Below are 21,150 nucleotides of genomic sequence, written 5' to 3'. Positions count from 1 at the left end.
GAAGCACCATTCCTTTCTCACATACACATATACAGAAGCACCCTTCCGATCTCAAATACATATACACACAAAGGCCCCCAGCTGAACAGCTCATCTCCGGCGGCGGCTGGCAGCAGCCATCTTCATTACTTCAGCCTAGTCTCGGGCTGTGCTGGTCTTCATTTCTTTGGCGGTGGCTGGCGGAGGCCATCTTATTTTCTTCGGCCTAGTCTCAGGCTGCGCCAATCTTGTTTTCTTTGGCCCCACCGGCCTGCTCTCCATCGGTGGCTGCCTGTGCCAGTCTTCATTTCTCCAGTGGCGGCTGGCAACGGCCGTCTTCTTTTCTTCAGCCCTGCCGGCCTGGTCTGGTGCAGTTTCTCAGGCTCCACCAGCACAGCAAAGAAAGAGCAGCAGTGGCGCAGGCAGCAGAAGGGTTGGTAAAGGGTTTCCCAGGACCCAACAGCACAAAGGAAACAAACAAACAAACAAACAAAAAAATGGATGTACAGCAGCAGAAGAACTAGTGGGGTTTCCCAGATCCCCACTGGTGCAAAAAAGAAAAAAAAATCCCCCCAAAAGAGTATCCAGCAGCAGAAAAGCCGGTGGGATTTCCTGGGCCCCATCAGCGCAAGATAAAGTGCAGAGGTAATGTGGCAGGGGAAAGGCTGGTGGAGGTTCTCCAGCCCCACCAGCTGCAGGAAGATCACCTCGGAGACTGAGGTGGGTAGGGACTATCAGCGAGAGGAAAGGGGAAGGCCATAGTAGGTGGATGATGCTGAAGGAAGGGAATGGGAGAAGTAAGGAGGGAATGGGAGAAGTAAGGAGGAGATGGGGCTTGGGAGAGTAAAGGGGCTGGAGGAGAGGGGCATTGGAGGAATGGAGGACAGGAGCAGAGGACGGAAGGAAGAGGGGGCAGTGGGAGAATGAGGGAGGAGGGGCTGGAGGAGAGGGGCAATGGAAGAATGGAGGAAAGGAGCAGAGGAAGGAAGAAACGAAGAGGGGGCAGTGGGAGGAGGAGGGAGCAGAGGGAGGGGTTGGAGGAGAGGGGAAATGGAAGAATGGAGGAAAGGAGCAGAGGAAGGAAGGAAGAGGGGGCAGTGGGAGAATGAAGGAGGAAGGGGTAGAGTGAGGGGCTGGAGGAGAGGGGCCAGGGGATGAGAGGGCAGTGGGAGGGGGGACTTGAGGAGATTTGGGAAATATTTTTCATAGAATCCATGGAGAATCTTGCCAGTGGAAATGACCATGGGATGATCCAAAGGAAGAGGAGAGTTAGTCCCATACTGCTCATACTCTGTGGGAGATCACTCAAGTGTACTGAAGAATGGATTTCTGATTTCAATCAGCTTGAGTACTGCCCAGACTTGGCAATTTACTTGCAGAGTTCCTGTTGGGAGAATCTGTCAGCAGAAACTCGTCTGAAGTGCATCAGGAGGAATTTCCAGTTTCCTGCTGGGAAGGAATCTGCATCCAGATTGGCAGGTAACATCCAGGGACGTGCCCACTGCCAGAGAGTTCAGATTTACCAGTGACTTTAACTGTGCTGCCTTGGATTTTCCTTTCCATGTTGAAATGCACTATTCCAAAGCATGCATGATGTGAATCAAATAACCAGTAATAGGATTTTGCTTTTGAACAACCTCATCTCAGTATGCTGTGCCTTTGATCTTTTTTTTTTTTTTTACTGAGACTTGGTAGATCTCCAGCCAGCCTAAGTGCCTTGAAAGTCTATAAAATACCCCTGTCAGGAAAGAACCCAAGGGAGCGTGCAATGTTTCCTTACTCCACCAATCCTGAAAGTGCTCCAAAGTTCTAGAAGCTGGTGAAGCAGGGGTTACACACCTATGAAGGACATTATGATTAAGTGCTGGTACTTGAAAGAAATATTGCATATAACTTTACCTTCAAGGTTCCGACAACTTGAAAGACTGTCCAACACTAAAATGAAAGAAAAGAATTAAGATTGCTGCATTATTACACATTACATGATTACTTGATATTAGCACTTTGACTGTAGAGGAGTTTTCCAATTTACCTTCAGTAGTTAGGTTAAATTCAGTGGTCACCTTTCCATATATGTTCTTCATACAACACTGGTACAACCCCTGATCTTTCTTACTGGTCTGAACTATAGTCAAGGACACTGGCGAATTATCTTGTACACTGGAAAGGCGATAATGAGGTAACATTAGCATTTGTAAAAATGCAACCCAACACAGAAAAGACGATGCAAATTCTCAATTAATGATTGCAAACTTTAAATATTGCAGATAAATTGGTGGAGGCCCTACTTTCTGTAGGGTTTTACATTAAGCACAGAACGAGAAGCATTTTATTTATTTATGCATGCCAGAGGTTCCTCAGTGTAGCTGGTTAAGGTTCCTCACTCTGGCACACAGTTTACAAGCATGAGGGAGAATGCTACAGTCTTCCCCTTTATACAGTGTACTTTGGAGCCTGGGTGTTAAATGAGGGCAGAGGGATTATGCAAATGAGGTAACTGAAATGTGGGCATGCGTCATTGACTTCTTGATCTTACTGTCATTGTCTGTGCATGCTCAGTGCAGTCTTTCTCCACCGTTCCCTACAGGGAACCTAAGTCACCCAACTTCATATAAAGGCAAAGTGATAACAATCAGGTCGATCCAGTAAGGCCGCGGTAGAAACAGTGCGGCAGTGTCAGGCGCACCCTTCCTCCCCGCACCCACAGTTCTCTTCACTAACTCCCCGATACTCTCCTCTAATCGCATGCAAATGCATGCCGCGGCTTTAAAGCGGTAGGGAAGGGTTATGGCCGCGTAACCCATTTTACTGTATAGGCGCTTAATACAGCGCCTATACAGTAACCAGGGTGCGACGGTACCTGTCATTTCAAATGTCATTTCAAATGGCATTTGGAATGACAGGAACCAGGAAGTGTAAAAAAACACGAAAGGTCTTTGTTGCTTCGTCGCTGTGTCTCTCCTCCAGGAGCAGGGCGTGAAAGCAGCCTTGCTCCGGGAGGAGGTGAGGCACAGCGGCGAAGACAGACGGGAGAGGAGAAAAAGCAGAGCCGAGCAAAGCGAAAGCGTGCAGCAAGCCGGCGAAATAGACCTGCGAGCAGAGGCAATAGCAGCGGTTCGGTAAGCCTGGCACCCTCCTTGATGTAGTACGTCCCGGATGCCCCCCCCCCCTCCCCAGCGCGCCCGCCACTACCCCTTTCATCAGCTGCATCCACTGCGACCCGGCAGTCCCGTGAGGCCTACAAAAAAAAAAAAAATCCCCGGCTCCCGCGCCCCCGCACTGGCCCGCCGACTCTACCCCCCCCCCCCCCTCCTCCCGATCGGGCAGGTAGGCGGCGGCGATGAAAACCAAAGCAATTTTTTTTTTTCAAAAAGCAACATCACACATTGCATATTTATTTATTTATTTATTTAAAAGTTTTTATATACTGCTCAATGGATAGATATATATCCGTCTAGGCGGTTTACACATAGATAAAAACATACACAAATTAAAATACAGACAATTGTTAAAAGGTTAGTTGGGGATCATGAATTTATACAAACTATTGTAGCTGAAAAGCTTGGGTAAATAGGTAAGTTTTCAGTGATTTTTTAAATTCTCTACGGTTAGAGGTCAGTCGGATATAGTCAGGCAAAGCGTTCCATATTGTTGGACCTGCAACTGAAAAAGCGCGTTTACGGATTAGAGATAGACTTACAGATTTTACATTAGGAATTTCCAATAAACATTTGTCGAAAGAGCGTAGTTGTCTGGAGGGTTTGTAAATTCGCAGTAATGAACATAGCCAGATTGAGGCATAAAATAATTTCTCCAGCCTTAAAGCGACTTACTTTTGGGATCTGTCAAGTAAGTCGCAAAAGAAACTTACTTTTCTGAAGCCATCACGATCGTAGCTCAAGACGAAGATGGCCGCCTGCACGGGGGAAAGCGTGCAATTGGCCGCTGAAGACGTGAGGTCACGTCTTCAGCGGCCAATTGCATGCTTTCCCCGTGCAGGCGGCCATCTTCGTCTTCGTCCGGAGGAGCTAAGATCATGTTCCTGATGGCTTCAGAAAAGTAAGTTACTTTTGCGACTTGCTTTTGGGATCTTGACAGATCCCAAAAGTAAGTCGCTTTAAGGCTGGAGAAATTATTTTATGCAATGTGTGATGTCGCTTTTTGAAAAAAAAAAAAAATTGCTTTGGTTTTCGTCGCCGCCGCCTATCTGCCCGATCGGGAGGAGAGGGGGGGGGGCGGGGTAGAGTCGGCGGGCCAGCGCGGGAGCCGGGGATTTTTTTTTTTTGTAGGCCTCACGGGACTGCCGGGTCGCAGTTGATGCAGCTGATGAAAGGGGTAGTGGCGGGCGCGCTGGGGGGGGGGGGGGCATCCGGGACGTACTACATCAAGGAGGGTGCCAGGCTTACCGAACCGCTGCTATTGCCTCTGCTCGCAGGTCTATTTCGCCGGCTTGCTGCACGCTTTCGCTTTGCTCGGCTCTGCTTTTTCTCCTCTCCCGTCTGTCTTCGCCGCTGTGCCTCACCTCCTCCGGGTCGCAGTGGTAGCATGGCGCTGTGAGGGGGGCGAAAGGGTATATACCCATGAACGGATTTGAGTGGGAGCGCTCTGTGAAGCGGGACATGCCCGTGAGGGGCATAATGGGTGGATGCAGCTGATGAAAGGGGTAGTGGCGGGCGCGCTGGGGGGGGGGGGCATCCGGGACGTACTACATCAAGGAAGGTGCCAGGCTTATTGTTTTATTGTGTTTGAGTATCTTAAGCGGTGTCGATGGATTTGTTACACAGTCCTAACTCCTACTAGGGGGAGGCGGTAAACTAACAGGTTAAGGCCGCGGCAAAACAGCGCGTTCCTAAGGAGATAATATCAGCGCCCGTTACAGTATCGGAGGGGAATAGCTAATTCCTTCATTATACAGCTTTTTCGTTCATTTACATGCTGGGTGCGGAAAGGGTTAGGTGTTTATTTTAGGAAGCGCTAAGGACGCGTGAAACTGGAGACTGTATGGCTGGATGGCCTTACTCGTCTGTATTGTGCGCTCCCAGCACGTTACAGACGGGCAATCTTTAACTGCACGTTACTGGATCGACCTGAATGTTGGTTAATAAATTTTCTATTTAGTGAGGCAGCTAATGCATTCTGTAGTTCTGAGCTGGGCGGGTTGTAAATGCTTTGGTAAATGCTTATTTTCTTCCAGTTAACCACAGTTTGGCCTCCTGGGCAGCCTCTGCTCAAGCATTGAGTAGGCTTTTATTTAAAAAATTGGCTAGCCTTCCCAAATGGCTATTTTCTGTGGCCTCAAGCTGGGTGAATTAAGCCCCTTTATTTGTATTTTTATATTGTATAAACAGTATGCGTTAATTTGACCCTTATGAGAGAGGCTATAACCTCTTCCAGATTTCCAGCTACTCCAGTAGAGATAACATTTTAAGCAACATAAAACAGATCAGCTGCACAGCTGCATTAATTGTTTTGCCACTTTAAAGCATATATATATTTTCCTTATAGGTAAAGTGATCTTTCCTGTAATTTTTTTCTACAGCATGTCTTAATAGCTCTCATCCCTATTCACTGACCCTTGCTGGGTCCTATGGAAGAACAGGGACTCTTCAAAGCAGCTGAACTCCAGAGGCAAGGCAGGATTAGAGAAATGGAACCCCTCAGCTATAGAAGTGCTAAGAATGTTTCCTTTAAAGGGTACACAGTGAGTTTTATGAAATAGCATTGCACATCTGCAACTGAGAAAGGGGTGCAGAGACCAGGTTAAGGAGGGGGTTTGCCCTTACGAGCATACTTCTGCATTTTTCAAAAGTGTGCATTAAATTTTTCCTGCAAAAAATCTGTACACAGAGGGAGATTTTGAAAAAATACGCGCGCATCCATGGGCGCATGCTACCCGGCGCGTGCATATGGATGCACGATTTTATAACTTGCACATGCTGGTGCACGCAGTGTACAAGGCATACAAAAGAGCATGGCATTCTCCTCGTGCAGCCCTGTTGAATTACAAAGTTCGAGAACCCGTAACCTCTGATATCTGTGTGCTTACCCACACAGATAAATCTTACCTTATAATGCAAAGTATCCAAAGACATTGGCATATCCTCCAATTACATCCGATCTTTGAGGAACCCCCCCTATTTGCATACCAGCGGAGTAAAAATCTACGAGATCAAATAGTACATGCATCTGTCAGCCAACGCATTAACACTGGATTTTCAGGTAACCATACAAGCTGTGGGAAATGTGATATGTGCTCGATCACAATAGAGGGTCCCTCCTGGCAACATCCGCGAACTGGTCATACATATTATAAAAGATCGATTACGAGCTGTGATTCCTCATGGGTAGTATACCTCATCCAATGCCCCTGTCAACTTTTTTACATAGGACGCACCCGCAGGAAAATTAAAACACGGCTGTTTGAGCATCGCAGCCGGCTCAATACAGTTACTTTGGAGGCGCCCATGGTAAATCACTGCACCCAGCTGGGACACAGTTTTGATCAGCTCCGATGGACCATCCTGGAACAAACTTTTTCTAACCCTCGAGGAGGTGATCGCGATCATCAACTAAATATCCGGGAACAGTGGTGGATCTACACATTGTCGGCACAATTCCCACTTGGTCTTAATGATTCTGTCGAGTGGTCTTCCCTCATTTAGCGTCTTCCCTCATTTAGCGTTTCCGACACGATATGTCAGCTGTTTTTGACGTCATTATCCTCTGTCTCCGCCCACGATGCTTTGATGTCACTATCTCCGCCCACGGTGGTAGGTATATAACCACCTAGGCAAGATGGCGGATCCTGCTGTCCGAACACATTTGCAGCCCGGTAGTGGAACTGGTTGGCAGAACTGGGAAATTAATGGCATTGAGCGGCCCCTGAAGAAGGTTCTCCGAAACACGAGCCGTGTCAGACGGTGCAAAAGTTTTCCTACATCACCGCAAGTTTTTCTAATAGTGGCAGTAGGGCTTGTGGTTGAACAGCCCGCCACATATATGAGGTCTCGTCAATTCACAATACTACTTTGGCAAAGTCTGTCGGCTCATATGATGTCTATTTAGAAATTTACAAAATCAGGGGTGGCATGCGCAAGGGGGGGTACATTTTAGCTATTTTTGTGCGGCGACGCATTGGGGCCTTTCCCAGTTCCCTCCCAGTCCGCTCCAATTTAGGAGTGGACTGGGAGAGAACTTTCCTACCCCCTACCCTAACCTCCCTTTCCCTCTCCTCCCCACCCTCTAAAAACAATTTAAAATTTTTGTTACCTTTCATTTTTCAAGTTACTTCAGGGCCTGACCTGAAGTAACTTGCGCGCGCCGGCAGAGCGAACAATGGCGCTGTCCCAGCCCGACCCCCCTGCCTAAAACATGCCTTACAGCCTGCTCCTTCCAAGAGGCCCGGCACTTGAGCGTGACCCGGCCTTTATGTGCGTGGCCGGGCCTCTTGGAAAATTTGTCTGCACACCTAAGGCCCGGCCACGCGCATAAAGGCTGGGATTTACGCGCACCGGACATTTAAAAATATGCATACTTTTCCTTTGGAAACTGATGTCAGTTATCTACATATTTGATTTAAAATTTATGTGGGCTATTATAAAATTACCCCCACAAACTTTAACAGCTATAGAGTAAATATATTGGGGATAATTGCAAACAGCTGTGCGCAGTGGCATATATGCACGTATATGGCCACACATAGTTTTACCATAGTATTTTATAACCCACATGTATCACATACATATATGTTATAAAATATGCATATTTTTACCCTGCAACATATGTATGCTTATTTGCAAATACATGCAATGCATTGAAAGAGAGTATGTCAATGCATTGAACATGTGCACTTTTCCTACCTATTTTAAAAATACATGCAGGTATATTTTATGTGTGTAAATAAAGGGGCACTTCCACAAGTAATACAAGTGTACGTCGGTATATTTTAAAACGTACGCATGTAAGTGAAATTACCAGTTTTACCAATTTCTGCACCAGTTCACCCAGTCCTGATCCAGGTCCTTGAGACCCTCACAGGTCTTCAGCCTGACCTCCCTCAATCTCACCCAGATCTCCCACAGTAAACACGTTTAATATCGCTCACGCCAAATAATTAGCAGGGGTAAAATTACACAAAGTGTCTTTTAAAATAGCAAATTACACGCATAAATGTTGGCCCTGCCCTGGAATGTTCTCTTTTTATTTGCATACTAGCTGTACCCGGCCACGCGTTGCCGTGGCTCAGTCTGGTTTAATTTCCCAATGCGCATTAGCTCTGTTCCGGCCGTCCCAACTCCCTCCCCCTCTTCCCAGGCGGTGGACGGACTGGCTCGGTGACTCTTTTACCCTTTCCTCCTCCTGTGTGTAACTGTCCAGCAGTCCCTACTCCCTCCCCCCTTCCCCAGTGGCGGAGGAATGGGCTGAGCTGTTTCCTGGAGCGGCAACTCGTCTGCCCTTTCCTCCTCCCCTCTGTGACACCCAGCATGTAGCACAGAGCTCTATGGTCCGCATATGCGCGGTAGGGCTGCTCTCTACTGCGCATTTGCGGACCATCGGCCAGAGCCTATTTATATTGTAGATAGCATGTGTTGCTTTTACGTCCAACAGATGGTGCTGTTTTTCCAAAAAAGCATGTTTTTACCTGTCACAGGTGTGACATCTATATAATATAAGTATATAAAAACATGCGCGTATTCGAATGCAACGTTGTGTCAAAATTTCAAAGCAATCGGTGAAGAACTTTCGGAGATTTAAGATTTTGAACAAACGAACATTTACATTTTTATTTATATAGATATGTGAGAGCGAAAGGAAAAATGTGAGCTTAAGTTTGAGGTTGATAAAATAGCATGTACGCGAGTAGTAGATGCTATTTACACGTGTATATGCTAATTTTTATCAGTATAAGTCTTTGGAAATTCACTCCAATATTTTTAGTGGCTTTGCAGTGTGTCTAATGTGAACAACACACTGAATTTTATAGTTATCTTCCAAATTAAAATATATAAAATTTTAAATTAATTTAATTTTGATCTTCTGGAGCTTTGCAGAGGAATATGATTACTTCTTTACTTTACAAACTCTAACTTCTCTTTTTCATGCATTTAACAATATACTGTATTTTTTTTTTTCCTTTCCTTATAGCCAAGTGTGCTTGAATTGAAACATTGTTCTAAGAAGTATGAAAGTGTTATTTCACATGTGTCAGTCAGCACAGTGGGAAGCTGAAGGTACAAACAGCATAAAGCGAGCACCACATAAAAAAAAAGAAATTATAATGATAGCAAATAATAATAATTAGAATTTTAAAACACAAAAATGTCCTCTTCAAATCTCCTGGAAGAAAAAGAATATGAATAAAGAGGATGAATTTCAAAAGTAACCCTGACACAAATAAAGCTAAAAATAAATGTGATTCTACCCCAAGTAAGATAAGTATCACAACCATCAGCTCATAAAAATACAAGCGTCCCAGTAAAGAGGAGGGAAATCAAAAGCATCACTGCTGTCCAATTGACACAGTGGGTGCAAAGGAAAGACTTTGAAATTAACATAGGCCACTAGTGTCAGGAGAACATCAGGACTGAAGAACAAAGTTGCCTGATCCTGCACGCTTCCCACACTGCTCTCGCTGGTTTCAGACCTGCTTCTGTGCACTGCTCCAGTATTATGCAAGACGTTTGTCACTCACCCACTACTGAGGACTTGTACACAGCCTCACTAATATGTAAAAAAAAAAAAAAAAAATTAGACAATCGAGCTGCTTAGGTTTCCAAGGTCTGAGTTTAATTAACAAGACACAAGTATCTCTACCTAGTTTTTGGAAGCTGCAGAGTACAAGGAACAGCTATTATGTATCCAAATCCCTCAATTCTCAATTCTCCAAAATATGTGATGTTTAATTTTATAGTACTGTACATGTACAAATCCTTCCACCAAGAAATTACTTGACACCTGATTTTCACATGATTTCGTTTTTTCGTTTTAACTTCTCTGAAATAACTTAAAGCAACTATCCCTTCTAACAGGTCAAGGGGTCCTGTGAAGCACAGAATTGAGCATTTTATTAAATCTTAGCACCAGTTTCTTCTTCATACTGGTGATTTTCTGGCAGACCATCAGAAGAAGAGATAGGGAACCGATTCAGCCCTGGGGTGAGTATGGATACATTCTCTAAGGCACAAGGTGGATGCGTATGTACCCACAGGTCTATTTATTAATAAATAAATCTTCTAAAACTTACATGTGGAAAAATCCCCATCTTTAGAGAATAACTTTCAAACCTATTCACGTTATTGGATTTGAGCATTTAAGTAGACATGCAGAAATGCAGACTAGTATTTTGTAAACTGTGCAGTGGATTGCTAGCAATGCACAATTTATAAAATACAGCACAGTATAACTCACATACATTTCAGTATGCACAAATACTTGTAATGCATTGAAACCATGCACTTTACCTATTGTATAAACATACATGCATATACTGTATTTTGTTGAAAAATTAGTCAACCTTCATACGATACCAAATGAATTGGTTATCGTGCTGATAAGCCTTTATAATTGAAAGGTCTTGTAAATCATTAGGTGACTTAATATTGTGCAATAGTTCCAGGGAAGATTACCCTTAAATTAGATACTCCTTGCACTTATCTTTAAGTCCACTTTTGTTGATTAGTATCGCCATCTGACATCGCAAAGTTTTGGAGCGTGTGGCCCCTTCTTCAAGGACATGGCGTTGAATGTAGTGGTCGGTGAATGCAAGGTTTGCAGGGTTTGAAGAGCCAGGGACGGAGAGCCATCAGCTGACATTCAGTTTGAAGCGGTGTAGAAAGCTATCGCATTTGAATTTAGGGTGCCAAAAGGCTACCAGCGCTGAGAAGGAGCAGAAGTCACCGCTTCAAACTGACTGTCAGCTGATGGCTCTCCATCCCTGGCTCTTCAAATGATTTACAAGACCTTTCAATTATAAAGGCTTATCAGCATGATAACCAATTCATTTGGTATCGTATGAAAGTTGACTAATTTTTCAACAGAGATATCCTGTTTAGCAAGTATTATATCATTTTTTGTTTCTAACACTTGCTATATATATTTGGGTCTTTATTTTGAGTATACTGTATTTTGCGCATGAAAAAATACATGTATCTGTAAAACATAAATTACATGCAGAAAGAAGTGGGTATATTTGAAAAATATGCACACATGCTAGAAAGCCTCAGTTTGCTGATACCTCCATCAGTTCACCCAGTCCATCTCCAGTTCACCGAGATCCTTCTAGTAATTCATCCCAAACTCCCCCCAGTTCACCTAGACCTTCCACCCAAAAATAGCAGACGACAGAGTCTGATATCAATTGCGCTAGATAAATAGCAAGTATAAAATTGTGCGAATAAGTTTCCTAATGTATTCACATAAATCCCTTATAAATAGCAACTTCCGTGTGTACCTCTTGGCCCCGCCCCAGAACGCTGTTAGCCCAGCCTATTTTAGCATAGATAAATATACGCGTGAAACAAAAAAAATGTGCATAATTCTGATGTTTATAAAATAGCATGCACTTGAATTCAGGCTACTTACGTGCATATATGCTAATCTTCCACACATAACCCCTTTGAAAATGTACTCATTGAGGTTTAGGATTGTAATTTGTAATTTGTAATTTCTGGCTCATTTTTAATAAGTACTAGCCAAAAGGGGGCAAGGCTCTAAGAAACATATGAAGGTGAATTTTAAGACAAGCATGTGGGAGCACATATGTGCGCATTTGCCAGCTTGCGCACATGGATGTGGCGATTTTATAACATACCCGAGTATATGCATGCCTTCTATAAAATCAGCTACATGCACGTGCATATGCGCATGATTTTACATTGACCCGAGCATGTGCACGCAAATACCGCCTCGAGCGCATAAGTGAGAGGGATTTTATTACATACACGCACCAATGCAATTACCTGTTTCTGCAGTTCGTTCCCAGTTCGCCCCAGTAAAGGAGAGGACTTCCTAACACCCCCCCCCCAGCTAACTTGCCTCCCTATTAGCTCTGACCCTAAAAACTCTGCTGACTAGCCTAGCATTTTATTTTTGTTTCATGACTTACACGCCATCCATAGCAGAAGTAAAGTTAGGCAGATAGGGATCCTGGTGTGCGCTGGTGTGCGTAAATACTTACACGCTGGTTTCATTCATATTTCCTGGAATGCCCATGCGCGCCCCCCCCCCCCCATACCATGCCCAAGCCCCACCCCTTTTCTTAAAACAATGTTTACTCTCAAACCGGGAGATACAAGCATTCCTGGGGGCCTCTTAAATCCGTGTGGTGCACATCTCCTGGCTTGGGCGAGCATAGGGCTTTTAAATTCACCCAATGCTTTCTAAAATTACTTGAAGTGAAATCAATATCATTATCTTGACACTATCAGTAATTTTTTTTTCTATTTCTTCTCTGTTTTTCTCTTTTTGCCTTTGAGAAGGAGATTTGTATTTTAATAAATACTGAGGGCCCAATAGTCAAACACTAGAATATCACAGCTGAATATCTGGCCAACTTATCTGGGATATTCAGCGGTGTGGCTGCACCGCTTAATATATCCGGATAAGTGTATTTGGATAACTTTAGACTTTCTCAATAACAGGTCTAACTTAGGGGTTCATTTTCAATAGCTTTCGCGCGTGAAAAGGTGATCGGTGCGGAGTCGGGGCGGTCGGAGCAGAGTTGGCCCCAGAAGAAGAGTCGTCGGGGTGGCACCAGAGCCGATGCTGCAGAGACATTGCTGGCAGTGAAAGGTAAGGACCTTTATCGCCGCCAGTTTCGCACCGAATAACTACACCTTTTATGGTGTAGTTATTCGGTGCGAAAGCCGGGAGCCAGCGCACCGCAGTGGTGCAATGGCTGACAGCTTTCGCAGGCCCCCCACTTCGCCCCCCTGAACTGCACGATTCACTATTCTAGCTTGATGTTACCCAGGTAGAGAGTCCATCAAGCTAGGTTGAGAGAACATTGCACCAATCTCATCTTTGGGTGAGTTTCCTCTCTCCGTAGGTCATCAAATCTTCACAAGAGACCATTGTTCCTTCGTACATCTCACGTCAAAGTGGCCCCTAATCCCCTACACTAATACGTAAACCTCACCTCGAGTTATTAGGTGGGCCTCCCATAGGTATATAAATACCTATCTAGGGAGAGGGCATTACAGCTAGGTTCTCTCTTCCTCTCTCATTAAGTCCATGCAATAGGACTTGGTAAACCCAGCCCACTTCTCCTCTTTGTCAGATTTGTCTCACATCATATAATATGGTGCTTTTACATGCAAAAACACCTTAGTGCATTTTGATTAATGACCCCCTTAGTTATGTAACTTTTACTTGTTAATGTTTTTAAGGGCTGACATACTATGATTTAAATATTATAAAGTTACAAACCTTCCAGTGCAAATTGAACTCAGTTTGTAACTATAAAAAAAATAGGGTTTATGAAGAGGTGTTATTAATTATTAAATTCCTTCAGATATTTAGTTTAATCTGAGTTGGGAAAGTGATTAATAAGACATTTTAAATAAATAAACAAAAATAAATAATAAGATCTTACTGCTGGCACTAAGCTTTCATGAATGTGCCTCTTTGATCTCAGATAGTGTAGAGGCATTGAGAGATAAAATGACTTGTCTAGGATGTGTTAGTGCAGTAGAGAAGCAGTCTAGTGGTTCTAGCTTTTGAAGTTTTCGTATATGCATGTGTATTTTGAGTTATGAATGTTATTTTTTAATGTGTGAATGTGTTGAGGCTTATCTGAGATTATGAGAATGAATGCATTTGTAAATTTTAACTTTTACTATGTTCCATATGACATTGTTATGTAACTGCATATTTTGTTGTTTCTAAAATTATTGTAATAAAATAGTGACATTTAATTTTTCCCCTCTATTTTTTGTTGTAACTATTTATTCATTGAAGGGATTGTCCTTTTTGTACCTTTTGTTTTTTGTATTACCTGACATGTTAGAATATAACACAGGGTAGGCCCACACCATTTTCAATTTGGCACCAGCTGGGCATGACGGAAACACTCTCCCTTCAGTCAATGGACATCTTTGTGAGCTGTAGGGGAATAAGTAATGGGTCTTCAGGATGGGAGCTTTGAGGTAGGGGAACAAGGGTATGTATAGTTATATTTGGCGTATTAGGTAAGCTGCATCAACACTTAGGTGGATGCACACACTGGTGGATAGTACAACTAGTTTTAATACTTCAAGCTGATTTAAATTTTGCTTTCAAATGTATAGGTGTGCTAGCATTACTGGCAGGAAACCAGGAGTAACACTAATGCACTTAATACATGGATGATACATAAATACACCTGACTGTGACCATTAAGGTGGGCATTAGCACTAATGGCCATTAGTACAGAGGCCCCAAGGTGTCCTGACTTGGTGCCTATAATTTCCCATTTAAAATATATAAGATTTTAGAAGCCTAAAACATAATTTTCACAATATTACATATTTGTATGTTGTGTGCACCAAATTTAACTTATATCTCCAGGCCTATTAATCAGCATACTTTGGAGTGGATTTTCTAAAGCATGTGTGTATGTAAAAGAGGAGTGGAGATGAGCAGAGCCACTGGTGGAACCTATCGAGCCAGGGGTTAGAGGATGAGAGAGACCTGCAACTGCCACAGTGGGTGGGGACTGGAGTGGAAAACAGAAGGGGAATGGATGGTGTAGGATCAGCAGCCACTGGATGGCAGGGGACAATTGCTGGGCCTGGGTGGGGGCATGGGGGAAGAGTGAGAGACCAAATGATCTTTTTGTTTCTATTTCAGTGAACAAAAAAGGAAGGAGGCGCTCCTTGACTAACAGAAATGAAACAAAACGACTGGCATGAAAGCACGTGGCCTCTTGATGTTGAGGAAACAAGCTGAGACCAAAGGGCTTTCGTTCCAGCAGTAAAGACTTACCATTGACTACATTGGGCATCTGTTTGGGCGATCCAAAGGTTTGCTTTCATTTTACACATTCAGATTAGACGTGTGCAAGGAAACAAAAAAATTCCTTTTAGTTTTCTTTTTGTTTCATTTTCGGTTACTTTTTATTTCAATCATTTCATTCAAGGACCAAGCAACTTATTCTTTGGGATCCTGCAGGGGACCTGTGACTAGATTGGCCACTATCAGAGACGGGATGCTGGGGCTAAATGGACCTTTGGTCTGAACCAGCAAGACATTTCTCATGTTCTTAAAATTTGAAGGAAATGGCTGACATAAAAAGAAAACAAAAAAAATGATCCCGCCCACTCTTATTCTGACTGTGTAAACTGAAAACAAGCCCTTTGGACCACTCACTTAGATGCCTATTGTAGTCATGCTAGCCTCCTTATTGCCTTATTTGACCCACAAAGGTAAGCTGTACATGATTATTTTGAAGGATGGAAACAGTGGACCTCGCAGCATCATTCAGCATGCTGCAGCAGTGTGGGCAAAAGGGATCTCATGTTAGGAATGTGCAGCCTGAAAAAATTTGTTTGGTTCATTTGTGGGTGCCTTATTTTGTTTCATTACTTTTGGAACAAAAAAACCCATTTGTTTTTCTTATTACACTGAAGACCCCATTCACTTCAATTTAAGGAAATACGGAGGCCCAGGCCTAAGTTTGAGGCCTAAACCTTGGTCCGATGTCAGGGCCCAGGTGAGGCCAGATCCTGATTGCCAATGCTCGGGCATGAGTCTTGGTCTAAGCTCGATGCTGGGACCTGGCTTGAGTGTCTGTTACTGTTACTGAGGTCCAGGCCTATCCCAAGTAGGAACCTGGGACCTGGGCAAGGCTGGGTCCCAGTAGCGAGGCCTGAGCCCAATGCCGGGGCCCAGCTGAGGCCAGGATCTGGTTGCTGAGGCTCAGACATGAGTCTAGGCCTAAGGCTGACTCCAGAGCCTGGCCAGAGGCTGAGTCCTGGTTGAAGAACTCCAGGCCCAGGTTCTACGATGGGTGCCAGTGACTGAGGACGGGGCCTAGGCTGAGTCTGGGGCCTAGTTACCTAGGCTGAGTCTGGGGCCTAATTACCAAGGCTTATGCCCTGGTCCAATGATGGGGGTAGCAGAGGCTGGTTCTCTGTCTGTGAGGCCTGGAACCCCACCTTCTGATGTATTATATGCTTGATCTGGCGACTATAAAGACTCTTCTGCCCGGACAGTGTATCGCAGTGACAATGCTCTTCTGCCTTCCTTTGGGGGTGGCCAGTGCCATTTTGTTGTACGGCCATATAAATATATGGCCATACAACAAAATGGTATATCTGCCATGGACAAAGGCACCATAGGAACATCACTTCAGCGCATTATCCGAGTGAAGGCTATCATTTTAAGTTGCTAGATCTCAAAAAAGACATTTGAAGGTGTACTCCACTATCAAGCCTGGACTTCAGTGACTAGGACCCGGCTCTGGGCCTCAGAGTTGGAGCCGAGTGAAATTCAAGTCTCGAGCCTCAGTAACCAGTACCTGGCCTTGGGAATGAACCTAGGCTCAGGCCCGAGGCATGGGCCCCAGCGTCGCACACAGGTCTAAGTTTGGGCCTTGACAACTTGTACCTGTCCTCCGTTGGTCCCGAGTGTCAGACCTAGACCTAGGCCCATGCCCATGTCCAGGTCTTAGCAACTAAGACTCAGCCTCAGCCAGGGCCCTGTATTGGATCTAGGCATATTCCTAGGCCTCGGTGACCAGTACCTGGCCTTGGACCTGGCCCTGGCATTAAGCCTAGGCTCAGTCCCAGGGTCAGGTCAAGGATGAGGCCTGGACCCACTGGAGGCCCATTTTTTCTTTTAAATGAAACCAAAATGAATATACATGAACATTTTTGTGTATATTTGTCTGAGGCCTATTTTCTTTTCATAGCATTGGAAAGGAAGTTGGGGATGCTGGGCAGAGATGGAAAGGTGGGAGTGTGGGGGCTGCTGAGCAGGAAGGTGAGGGGAATTGGGTCAGGGTAGCTGGGCAGGCAGGGAGATGTGATGAAGGGGTAGGAAGAGTAAAGCAAGGGAGAGCGGGATCCAGGGAAGAGGATGTAGTGGGGGGGGGGGGGGTCAGAAATGCTGGGCAGGGATGTGAGTGTGAGTGGATGATTGAAAAGGATGATTGGGAAAAGTGAAGGATGATGGGAAAAGTGAGGGATGATTAGGAAAAGTGAAGGATGATGGAGGCATGGAAGGGGAGTGACACGGTGCAAGAGCCATAATATGTCAGTTTGAGGAATGTGCATTTCTTCCATCTTTGTACTTTGCTTAGTGTAGGAGGATTTGTATTTCTGTTTCTAGTTCTCCAGGTTTGCACTGCATGCAGGGAGGCTTTCCAGTTTTTGTCTCCATATTGGTAATTTGTGGTCTTTTATTCTGTTTGGTGAAGGTTGGATCTGTATGTGTGTCTCAGGTGAGGTATTTTACTAGTAGGTAGAGATCTGTATTAATCTTCTTTGTTGTGTTTTCTCACTCTCAGTAGGGCATGCATTGGTGCTGCACTGCTGCCTTTTCATAGGAAGGGCTACTGCTGTTTGAGTTCTTGGAATTAGTGTTGCAATGGCAAGGAAGGTTTGCTACACATATGCTGAGTGTTTTGTTGTTGTTTTTTAAATCGGGTTTTGTATTTTACAATGCGCCTGGTAGTAAGGGAGTCTGTGTTTCCATTACTGAGATAGCACCTGAATTAATATCTTTTTAATATAGCGAGTTGTATTTGAAATATCCTAGTTCTGCTCTGCATCCATTGTTTGGAGCCAGGGGGTGGAGCGGGTTCCTGTGGATGTAGATTTTATGTATATATTTAGCCTCGTGATGGTCAAATGTTCCGTGTGTCATGCCTGTAAGCATTATCTGCCAGGTGTGTCCCAACAGAAAAAAAGGTTGAGAACCACTGCTTTAACCTTACCAGTTCATTATAAGCACGGCTTCCAGATTTATGTGTTTATAAATTGTAAATTTAGATGTTTATTTTCCAGTCATTTAGGTATTCTTTTGGGGGTACCAAAAATTGGTGTTTGTCAGTATTTTTGTGGTGCAGGTTCTTCTGTTGTGTACCTTTTCCATTTGAATAAAATACATAAATTTGTGCAGCTGAGGAATCGTTAACATGGAAAAGGCACAAAAACAAAGCGGGTGAGGCAGGGAAGACAAGTGGTGAGAGAGTAGTAGGGAAGTGGTGTTCTTCTGGTGCTTAATAAACACCTATTTTATTATTTTTGAATCAGAGGTTTTTATCAGGGTATATTGATTAAAACCTAAATCAGAAGTCCTAATTATAAGACATTGTATTCTTTCCCATGACTTTTTAATTTCCAGTGGAGTTACAGGCCGATTTTCAATAATGTAACTAAGTAGGCCTGCAGAAGCTTGTGAAGGCACCTGAAATAACCCATAACATTTCAAAGGTGGAAAATTTTAGGTCCCTAAGTTTCAGAATTCACAGATATGTGGCTAAAAGCTAAGGCACCTGAAATAAGATAATCTGCTATTTGAATTTTTGTAATTAGCACCTTGACAAATTTATAGGTGAATTTTAAAAGCCCAGCATGAGCCAAAACCAGGAGAAATGCGAGTATGTCCGGCAGGTACAAGCTGCGTAGATTATAAGAGGGGCCTATGTATGCACGTATCTCTCGGTATGCACACAAGTGAGAAAGCCCATAAAAGGAGTGAGGTGTGGGCCTGATTTGGACAGGGCAAGGGCGGTACATGGATGTACCAGGACTTTAACACGAAATGTGTCATAAGTATTAGGCATGTGCAGAAGGAAAATATTTGTAGCTATTCGGTAGTCATTGCGCCGGGACCCAAATCCGTTGCATCCGTTTTCGGGGAAACCCGATTCGTCCATTAGTTGCATTCGGTAGTCGTTTTCCATTAAAGTTGGAAAAAAAAACAAAAACCCCATCCCAACCCTTTAAATTTAATTAACTGCAACTCCCACCCTCCTGACCCCCCTAAGACTTGCCAAAAGTCCCTGGTGGTCCAGCGGGGTCCTGTAGCAATCTCCTGCACTCGGGCCATCGGCTGCCGGTATTCAAAATGGCACCGATAGCCTTTGCCCTTACTATGTCACAGGGGCTACCAGTGCCATTGGTCAGCCCTTGTCACATGGTAAGAGCAATGGACGGCCGGCACCATCTTGTGACAGGGGCCGACCAATGGCACCGGTAGCCCCTGTGACATAGTAAGGGCAAAGGCTATCGGCGCTATTTTGAATACTGGCAGCCGACAGCCCGAGTGCAGGAGATCACTCCAGGACCCCTGCTGGACCACTAGGGACTTTTAGCAAGTCTTGGGGGGTAAGGAGGGTGGGGGTTTTATTCGTTAATGATATGTTGCATTTGTGGGGGTTCGCCATACGTTTCGTGGACCCACAAATGCAATGAATAGGGACCTATCTGTTGGGGATTGCGCATTCGTTCAAAACGAATGCACATCCCTAATAAGTATTTACATGCACAAACACACTCAGGGGTCCCCTGCTGCATAACCTTACTACTGCTATGGATGGCATGTAAGTCAGGGTTTTAAGGATCGAGCTAAAAGGGGGAAAGGGAGAATATTAAACTAGGGGACTTGGGATTTCCTGTCCCTCACCTGGGCAAACTGGGAACGAACTGGCGAAACTGGCAATGGCGTGGACATATGCCCCTTTTAAAATCCCCCCCACTTACAGAGTGTAAGCGGGATTTGCGCGCACATGTACTTGCCCACTTAAAATTGCACGCACATATACGTGCGTTCGGTCTGTTTTCTACCATGTGCGCACATACGCGCATATATTATAAAATGGCCACTTACCTTGGAGCGAAGGTACATGTGCGCCCGCACGGCTGTTTAAAAGTTATTGTCTTAAGTGCCTACTTAGAAATATCTCCACTATGGGCCTGATTTTAAACACACTTTATTTGAGTAAGTGGGCTTTTGAAAATTGCTACAATATATGACTTTGAATTGTCCATAGGATTTACTCCAGTAAGTGTACTTTACTCGAATAAATGGCCTCTGAAAATTGCTACGATAGATTGTTACATTTATGCACATAACTCCTTTGAAAAGTACCCTCTTAGTGCTTTACATGTTTAGGGACTGAAATATGAATATTATTGCTTATATCAACTAGGTCACCTTTATTCACATAAAATAAGATAAGCCATGCTGAGACAGATGAAAAGTCCATTGAGTCCAGCATTCTGTCTCTAATACTAAACAATAAGGATATGTAGCCTCCAATTTTTAAATGGGTTTGGCTTTTATTTCATTTTTTTTTTTTTTTCATTTTTTCATTCCGTGTTTGCCAAACTGCCAAAAACATTGAAATTGAAAATAACCCCTTCCCAAAAAAAAAAAAAAGTCTTCTGCGGAACCATTTTTAAAACACTGGGACCTGGGTGGGAGTGAGTAGGCATCACTCATGCCTTTCTGCAAAGGTAGAAGAAAAGTGGGAGCAGGGGTGGTGGATCCTCATCCCCTTTTCTTTTAAAAGGGAGGGACCAGGCCCTGGCCAGTCCCTCACCAAGGCAGGCCCTATAGCCATATCTGGGAACACTCCGGATTTGGCCCGGAGACTCCGGAATTCTAAAGGAATTGCCAGGTCTCCGGGCCAACATCAGAAAACTCCGGGTCTTGCTGCAGAAGCAGACTCTGGGGAAAAAAAAGTCACCGGGCATGCGGCCGAAGGGAGATCTATCGGGGCTGCACAACCTGGAGGGAGGAGGAGTGTAGGCCCCACGCCGGAAGGAAGAGACCCGTCGAGCCATATGCGCGAGGAGAAGGAGAAGCATGGTCTTCACGCCAGCATGAAGATGGGCTGCGAGTAAACACATGCAGAAGAATAAGGAGCACTTCCCTTCCCCCCCCACCCCTGAAAAAGGTCCATTGCCAATGCAGCTGCAAGGAGGATGCGTGTAGGAAAGAGGAGGAGCTACATTGGGCCCATGCAAGGGAAGTTGCTTGAAGGAGATCTGTCCACCCTGGAAGAGGAGGCTGCTGTCATTGGTAGGTTTGGGGTGAGGACTGTGTGTGGAAGAAGAAGAGGAGTGAGTGCATGTGTGTGAGAGTGCATGTAGGTGTGTGGAAGAAGAAGAGAAGTGAATGTGCATCTGTGTGTGTGTGAGAATGCATGTATGCATATGATAGAAGAAGAAAAGTGTGTGTGTG

At 44.5% G+C, this 21,150-nt stretch overlaps 1 protein-coding gene across 1 annotated transcript in view; it reads right to left on the bottom strand.

Annotated features, from left to right (window-relative positions):
• The window catches only part of ALPK2 (alpha kinase 2), a 311,543-nt gene that overhangs the window by 132,464 nt on the left and 157,929 nt on the right, over nucleotides 1-21,150 (bottom strand). Inside the window, exons 7-8 of the mRNA XM_029579517.1 lie at nucleotides 2,012-2,139; nucleotides 1,879-1,914 (exon numbers count right to left, since the gene is read on the bottom strand). Coding sequence (XP_029435377.1) covers nucleotides 1,879-1,914; nucleotides 2,012-2,139 — 164 coding nt within the window. The remainder of the gene's footprint in view (nucleotides 1-1,878; nucleotides 1,915-2,011; nucleotides 2,140-21,150) is intronic.

Source organism: Rhinatrema bivittatum, chromosome 1, assembly GCF_901001135.1.
Source record: "Rhinatrema bivittatum chromosome 1, aRhiBiv1.1, whole genome shotgun sequence".
Lineage (NCBI taxonomy): Eukaryota > Metazoa > Chordata > Amphibia > Gymnophiona > Rhinatrematidae > Rhinatrema > Rhinatrema bivittatum.
This window is presented reverse-complemented; position numbering and strand designations above follow the sequence as displayed.